The sequence below is a fragment of the Lolium rigidum genome, chromosome 1, assembly GCF_022539505.1.
Source record: "Lolium rigidum isolate FL_2022 chromosome 1, APGP_CSIRO_Lrig_0.1, whole genome shotgun sequence".
In the NCBI taxonomy this organism is placed as follows: Eukaryota; Viridiplantae; Streptophyta; class Magnoliopsida; order Poales; family Poaceae; genus Lolium; species Lolium rigidum.
This window is the reverse complement of record NC_061508.1, coordinates 302,311,736-302,320,301: the sequence shown is the minus strand read 5'-3', so window position 1 is coordinate 302,320,301 and position 8,566 is coordinate 302,311,736. Positions and strand designations below refer to the sequence as shown.

General features: G+C 44.6%; 2 protein-coding genes across 2 annotated transcripts; both read right to left on the bottom strand.

Moving 5' to 3' along the window:
* Window positions 1-368: 368 nt before the first annotated feature.
* On the bottom strand, window positions 369-701 carry LOC124684788. The gene has a single exon (XM_047219039.1). It carries the CDS (start codon window positions 699-701, stop codon window positions 369-371), a length of 333 nt encoding a protein of 110 aa, XP_047074995.1.
* A 781-nt stretch (window positions 702-1,482) lies between these two features.
* On the bottom strand, window positions 1,483-8,322 carry LOC124660824 (GDSL esterase/lipase At4g26790-like). Its single transcript, XM_047198665.1, has 2 exons — window positions 7,900-8,322; window positions 1,483-2,166 (listed from the first exon to the last, which is right to left on the bottom strand). Exons 1-2 carry the CDS (start codon window positions 8,320-8,322, stop codon window positions 1,483-1,485), a joined length of 1,107 nt encoding a protein of 368 aa, XP_047054621.1.
* Between the last annotated feature and the right edge of the window lie 244 nt (window positions 8,323-8,566).

Here is an 8,566-nt window from a genome sequence, read left to right as displayed (position 1 = left end):
TTTTTATGCGACGAATCAAAATTTGAACGAGTCACAACTCCCCTCTGGTATTTTAGTAGAACCCTTTTTTTTTGCTTCAATGAGGATTTCTAACACTGTCCTACATGGATTGACGTGCTACTAATTCTCGCCGCAACTCGCGGGAAATCATCTATTAGGGATTAATTCGTGTAACCAAATCTTACTGTACGAAAATGCCCTTTTCAAAGTTCTAAGGATCGTACAATAGCATACCTCTGAACAACATCATGAGCGCAACCACAAATTAGCTGAAGAATTAAACAGCACATGCAAGGCCAGCCCAACATACAAGCCGGCCGGCGCCAAGCGTGATCGATCGTGCCGGGCAGGCCCGTGGATCGTATGGTTCAGTGGCCGAGAACGACGAGGTCGTCGTCGTCGGGCTGGTCGGGGTCCTTGGGCTGGTCGGGGTCGGTGTAGTCGTCGTCGCTGTCGGTGTCACCCGCGCCGCTCGGGGCCCTCGCCTTGACGTTGAACATGCCCTCCTCCTCCTGGTTCTCCGGGTCGCGCGGCAGCGCGCCCACGCGGCACGGAGTCTTGGCGCCCGGAACGCACACGGGCTTCTGTGCCGGCGACGCCGTCGTAGGGCCGGCTGCCTGCGCATCCGCCGAGCGCAGCAGCAGCGTTAGAGCACACGCCAGCGCCGCCACCACCAACCATGCGCGCATGGACGACGCCATCGGTGCGCCGCCTTGACGATGATACGAGAGCTCTGCCTAATTTCTTAGAGAAGATGCGAGGATTATTTTATTCCTGCGAGGGGTCGATCGAGAAGGAAGTTAACCAAGGTTGGGGCCAGATAGATTTAACGAGAGATTTGCGTGAGGCTCTGCATGTTCTTGGGCTTGCATGCGGTGGAGCTCAATCCAGCTAGCCGTCCCCTAACTCTGAGGAGACACCACAAAACGAGTTCTTTTCCTGCCATTTCTTCTGGCTGGTCACCCGGGTTCTTCTCAAGGAGGAAGAAACGAGCGGTCCTCGGACCGGGAACGAAATGCCTGCACTCGTTAGTGTAAAGCCCAGCAAAGGCCCAAGGCACTAGAGGTCGCTCACCGCAAGTATCGTCTTAGCTTTCCTGATCAAATCTAGCTAACTCCGGCACCCACGATTTGTTTCAGATTGATCTCATTGAGCACCATTGGCAGAGGAATGCTCAATAGTGTGTCAGTTTTATTTATTTTATTTCAGATTCATTTCTATGGAATTTGAACCATTATTTGTTTAGTTAGGATTTGAGCTACTGATGTAATTTAAATTATTGTTGCAATGTGTGATGTTTAAAACATTAAAGTTTAAGTTTATATTTAGGCCATTATTGCACCTTATAAACTAGGTATGTGCTGAAATGTTGCATATGAGATTTAAGGTCCCGCGAGAGGTGCGGCACTGCGCGACGCATTTTCAGTCCTTCAAACGCATTTATCGTCCCTTTTTTCCGTATATTTGAAGGCCGCGGGATAGCTAGAGTATCTCTAGGAGAGCCTTGGTGATCCCTGTGGCGAAGAAGCGGTTGAGCTTCTCGGTGGGATGGAACGAGTCCCAGAAGAAGTACTTGCCAGCATCCTGGCATGTGAACGGGGAGACGTCGTTGCAGAGGTAGGCCATCTCGACCTTCCCCGTGGCGCAGCACCCTTCGGAGACGTTCTCCAGCCCGAGCTTATCGGGATGGCTGATGACGTCCACCATGCTGTCGTAGACGTCGATGTAGGCGAGCCTGAACCCTTGGAGCTTGGCCCGGAGCATGGCCATCATGGAGTTGACCCTGACGTTGTACTCCCTAGCCACCGTGTTGTACTCCTCGTTGCAGCCGCCGCCGCGGATCACGTCGAGAGTGCGCTCCAGCGGCAGGCACCCCATGGCCGGGAGCCCCGCGAAGGTGACCCGCCGCGCGCCCAGCCTGTAGATGGTCGTCAGGAACTCCTCGGCGCGCGCGACGAGGAAGTCGGTGTACTCGGACACGCTGTACTGAAGGAACCGCCCGGTGACGAGGAGAAAGTAGTTCTCCAGGAAGTCATTGGTGCCGACGCTGACGATGTAGGCGGCGTTGGAGACGATGTCCTTGGCGCCGTCGGGCCCGACGTGCTTGGCTAGCCGCTGCTGGTACTCCTTGAAGTACTCCAACTCCTTCCACATCGGTAGCACTGCCTGCAGCCTGTGTTCATCCGTAAGGACAAGAGTTAGCGTGTACGTACTCTCAGCTCTCAGCAGCATTTCAGGTTTTCTTCTAAAACTGAACAGCGCAGTGAATACTTTTTTGGCCGATGCTGCAATTCTGAGAAAAAACGATTGACCTACAAATTTAGCTGAAATTGGGAGGAGACTGGTTTTTTAGCGCAGGTGCGGGCACGCTAGCTACAGTGTTGTGCATGATTGCTGATCCCTTTGCATGGTATTCTACTATATGCACATAGATACAAAGAAGTAAAGACAAAAAGGAGGGAAGAAAAGGTGAGTGGAGACATTGCATGTAGGACTCACATGTAGTACACTAGTTATTTTATTTGCTGATCCATTGCAGCGCCTCTCTCTTTTCTCCCTGTAAACTTTTTATTTTTTTCTCTGTAAACTTCTCATTTAGTACTTTTATTTATTTTGTTGACTAAGAAACATTAGTGGCAGCCCAGTTTGTAAGATAAATCAAATCAGTCGCATAAAGCCACTATGTAATGCCAGAGAGAGCCCTAGACCCAAGAGGGGATTAATCAACAAACATAATACTAATGAGGACAAGGGAATAAATCGAATATCCAAGACATGTGACAGAGGTGCTACAAGATAATTCCAAAACGAGTCAACCACTATACTATAGTGCCTATGCCTACTAGGTAATCAGCAGTAGGGGTGGTACCAAAGCAGCGACGCTGCATGCAGTTTCGAATTCTCTAATCTTGAGGTAGCATGGACGGCAGCGATACCCGTCGCAGAGCGCAGGTGCGCTACTCCACTTTTTCCAATTGGGAGCCACGCGAAAATAATTATCCTGAATTTCTAAATAGACTGCTCCTTTTTGCATATAGTATAGCACAGTACGATATTCGATTCGGTTAGCACGCCAGTACATTCTCATTGTGCATAGATTAAGATTGGTGCGGCTAGCTAGTTGATGAGAGCAACTAATAACCGAACTAACAGTACGATGAGAGCAACTAATGACCACCGTTACTATTTGACTCATAAAGATAAGAATACGATGGCATTAAATAGAGTACTCCCTCCGTCTAAAAAAGCTATATATCTAGAAAATGTTAAGCAGATTAGTTGAAGACAGAGAGAGTGGTACTCCTACTGTAGAATCTATTATATACTAAAAGCATAACACGGGGGTCTAAAATAGAGGCACCACATTGATCCACATCATCAGAATTATTTTGACCGTTAGATCTCTAATTTTAATGGACAAGATTTTAAAAATTATTACGTAACATGTTCGCACATATATTATATGGACATACACTTTGACATGTACGTGGCAGCCTCCCTAAAAAGAAACATAAAAAGAGTAGTCTAAAAACGTTACATTACAAACCCTCTCACGTGTTCTAATAAAAAAAAAGATCACCACATGTATTGCACGTGAAAGGAAAGTCGAAATTGCCTTTAAATTAGCATTCTAATCTAAACTAATTGTATGGTAATAATTTAGCGATAAAAATATCTAGATTTTAATTAGAATATAGATAGAGTGGCCGAATATATAAAACTTTTTTTAGAAACACGGTACAAACGCAAGCGCTCACATACATGCGCATACACTCACCACTATAAACGACACATGCACACACGCATATCCTACCCCTATGAGCATCTTCGGAAGACCGAGACGGCGGATTGGATCTTAAAATTGACGAAGTCACCACAGGTGTCTCGCTGTCGACGGGAACGTCGCCTCTCACTGAATGAATATTCCGTCTTTATGAGACACACTGGGATTTGAACTCTGATGGGTTGGGGGTACAACCACCCTTCTAACCACCCAACCTTAGGTTGGTTCTCCGAATATATAAAACTAATACCAATACTAAACAAATTTTCAGAAAATTGATCTAATCAATATCCAATTATCCCCGTGCAGTATGGTGAAGCTATAAAAAATAGATTCGTGTTTTATTTAAAAAACAGACAGCTGATTGGATATAGGATTAGTCATCATAAAAAAGACAACATGCCAAGCGCTCCAAGATGGACATCGACGTACGGGTGGGTATGCACGGAGTATTCTAAGAAAAACCTTCGGCAAAATCTGGCCGGCAACATACATGCTATTAGGCAGAGGGTGCCCGCCCGAAAAACCATAGCATCCGGCATACATTCCTGTGACGTTGCCTCGCAGTTCCGCCAGCCTGACGGCGGTAGGTGTATGCCGCCAGTCAATACCCAGTTATCCATGTATGTATCATGTGGCTACAAAAATTCGATATACACTTTGTTTAAAACACATACATGTGGCACATTATAGGGGTCGCCGGCAAACATGTTAACATGTCGAGTGCTCCAAAATGATCGTCGGCAAAACCTGGTTGTGGCATACATGTGGGTATGCAGACGTCGACATACATGCCACTATCTGAAGGGTGTTCGTCAGTAAAACTATAGCCATCGGTATACATTTATGTCAAGTCTATGTAGTTTCGCCCACCGATGGAAGCCTGCTGGCAGTATGCGTATGCTGACAACCACATTAGAGGCCCTCGACGACATACCTTTTTATTTTAACTTTTCATTTAAACATGATTTTCTCCTACTTATTGCGAGGGCCATTTTTCTAGTTTATGGGTAGTACAACTATTCGTTCCCCACCATATGGACATCGCCAGCCAGCAGGAGGGAGCGGAAGGAAGAAACAATGGTGTCTGATCATACAGAAGTACTATATATTGGCTATGGACCTAACTAAGTCCTACGAGTGCCTAGCAAGAAGCTTCTTAGTCAGAGAACATAGCCCTGATTGGCTGACTATGAAGTATGAACCACAGCTCCATGCAGCTTGTTGGACCAACCGGCAACGGTGGATCGCCCATTCCGAGCACTGAATGGAAGAGAGTGACTCTACATGCAGTTAGTTACTCGTTGGGGAAGGGGGAGATGTTTACTCAAAGTCTCTTGGTTGTTCATGTCAAGAGGGAGATGTATGATGTCCCGCTGGGGATCTCAATAGGAAACAACAACCAAGAGAACTCTCGTGTTCGAGGACAAAAAAAACAACCAACGGGATGCTTTGGTCTTATGTACTTGGTAATTCATGCGCATGGAATGTGATTAATTGGCCGTCAAACCTGATGGTGGATCGATTGAGCCAGAGTTGTTGACGAGTCTTCCTTCTGTCGTTATGCAATGTCTAATCAAGGTCCAGGAAGCCCGGATACAGCGCTTTGCCGCCGTACCGGCATCGGATACTACAAGGATACCTGGATACCGCACGGATACCCGGATACTTCCTGATATGTATCCACATATTTTTGAACTAAAAATTAAAAAAATAAACAATGATAACGGGATACTAGAGGGAGGGACACAGGAAAACCTATGACGCTCCTCCCCAAAACGCCCACCTAGCTCCCACTTGAATTGGGGGCTCAAGTTCAAGCACAACGGTATCAACTTTCTGAAAATGCATCTCAACTATAAGCTGTTGATGAAAAAAATCTTTATTTTCTATATTTTTAGCTAAATAATACATATATACAAATGTATCCTCGTATCTGTGTTTTTAAAAAATTACTGTATCACATATTGGATATGTAACCATGTATGTGTTCTTCCTAGTCCAAGGTCTGAGGCAGAAGAAATGGTCTCAGAACAGGGAAATGCACTTTGGCTCATAGGAGCATATGCTCCCATTATGTGAATCCACATTTTAAAGTATTAAAAAATTTTAAACTAAATTTTTACATGTACATCTAGACATTTTATGTTGGTACACAAGTTTTTAAAAGAAAAAATATTTTTTTGTGACTCCTGTAAAAAAGACAAATTTTAATGCTGTAACACGACTACGTACAGGACATTTTTTTGTCTTTTTTGTACACATCACATAAAAGGAACATAGGATGTCACAATGTATAAGAAAAAAATTATGTCAGATTTTTTTTGACATTTCTAAAATTGTTTTTTTATTATTTTCTATAATGGGTGCATATGCACGCGTGTGCCAAAATGCCACCTCCCTCAGAACATAACAATTTTTTTAAGAAGGGGGAGAAAAAGACAGTTAGTGTTCATCTGTATAAGTGTATCTAAGCCAGGGTCTCAAGTTTGAGTCCTGATTTTCATAATTTATTCTGTAAATTATTGTACTAGCCTCAAGAGCAATACGTCTCTGTTGACTTGTCTCCGCGTCTCACGTGAGGGGAGTGTTAAATTGTATAAGTGAATTACCTAAGTCTTTCCACTAGATTGGTCTTTTAAAATAGTTGGTTAGTGCATGAAAGCTTAACAGTTAGTGTTAATATAAGATCATGGCCTATGTTTTCCGCAAAAAACATGCCATGAATGATCCATATGGAGTATGTTGCGAGGACAGTTGCGTGTCCTGCAGCAGACATGCATGAGAATAGCATGATGCATACGACAGCTGGTGGACTCGCCATTAATCCAGATTATCGATCCTTACACATGCTATTAGGCTATCCATAGTGCTACTAACATAAGTAGTATCATATACATTGGTCTCACAAAAATGTTGATGTGGCAGCTAATTAAAGAGAAGAGAAGATTAAAGTAACATAGGTGGATACTGTATCATATCGCAGATCACGAGAAAAATTTAATACCAAACAAATCTTGTCCACAATTTTGCATTGAGATGCTACAAATCATTAAATATAACAAGATTATGATACCACTCCATGATACTATCCACTATAGAGATAGTATCATATAAAAGTATCATATGCATGATACTAATACATGATACTACCCACTATGACCAGCCTTATTGATATGTGTGGTGTATGTCTTTCTTGCCCACGCATCTAATGTTCAAAATTAAGAAAAAGCAGACCCTTTGACACAAACTTAGACAAGAAACTAGTAGACAAATTTCACTCTTAGATTCTCACGGTAATGTCATCCTGCACATCTTGAAGCAAATCATCTGGGTGCCGGCAAATGGCTCCCTGTTACTCCCTTAAAATGCATTTTGTAACAATATATCAAATTGATGTCATATATATTGCTACTTTTTCCTATAAAATTGACCAAATTCTAAAAGATTTGACTAAGTATAAAAGTTAAAAATACCCTTATTAATGGATCGGAGGAATCAAGGTTTTAGAAGCGCATTTGGCTCAGTGAATTTCAGTCAACTCACTGGTCCCTTGAGCTGTTTGTAAGGCTTCATTAAAACATATGGGCGAGACGACTGACTAAGGCTTTAAACGAGTTTTTTGTCATAGTTTATTGAAACAATTTTGCTAGCTGAGAACTAATTTTGTGCTAAGTCAAGTTCTACATCATCATCGTGATTCGTGTATATAAGTTGCAAGTTGAGTTACAACTAAGTTTTTTCAGTTGCAAGTGAGAAGCAACTGAAAAAAAATAGTTATAAGTGAATGCAACTAAGAAAAATGATCCGAACCTTTATATTTGCTTCGTGATTCGTGCAAATTATGAGTTAAACATGAGTTATAACAACATGAAAATGAAGTTAGTTTTCAGTCGACTGAGTATTATTCACACCCTTACTAAAAATTACTGCTATAGAAATGGATTTTCTAACGCATGCATGCATGTACCTATATATGGACTTGTACTACAGATTAGTGAGAAGTTTGTTGAGGTAGAAAACAGATTTGTAAGAAGTTTGCTAAAGAGATATTATATGACCATGGACGCGGCAGCTGCAGGTTGATACATGGATATGGGCGGGCGCGTACGTACCAGGACGCTGGCAGTGCGGACGTCGAGGCCGGTTCCGGCGGATGCGAAGACAACGCCGGTGGCGAAGTCCTTGATGCTGTAGGCGGGGTCGAGGTACGCCGGCACGAGCGGGGGCAGGCCGAGCGCCTCGGAGACGAAGTCCGGCGGCATGCGACCGTTGCAGAACCGGCCCGTGGCGCCGCCGCCCGGAAGGTGCAGGTCGCGCCCGTACGGCGGGAAGTTGCTCTTCAGTACCGTCTTGATTGCGTTGTTGTTCCCCGTGTCCACCGTCGAGTCCCCGAACACGATCACCGCCGGCACCACCGGCTTCTTTGCCGACGCCGATGCTGCGTCGACGACGAGCATTTGTACCTCTACCGCGGCCACGAGCAGCAGCAGAAGCGCCACCGCCGTCGACGACAACCTTGCCTGGCGAAACGCCATCGATGGCGCGCGCGCTGTGGCTGCTTATGTGGTCAAGGTGCGCGGCTTGCAGTTGCAGGTGCGCCTAGGCTCGCCATTAAATAGGTACGAGATGTCAGGTGTGGGCTGGGACGACCGACGAGGAGGCTTTCAAAGTTGCATGCGCCAAGCTAGATTCGCATTACCCTGCCCCCACTGTTCGGAAATATGTACCTGAAACCGATTACTTGGGTCTTTTTCAGTGGTTCTATCCACAAATAAGTAT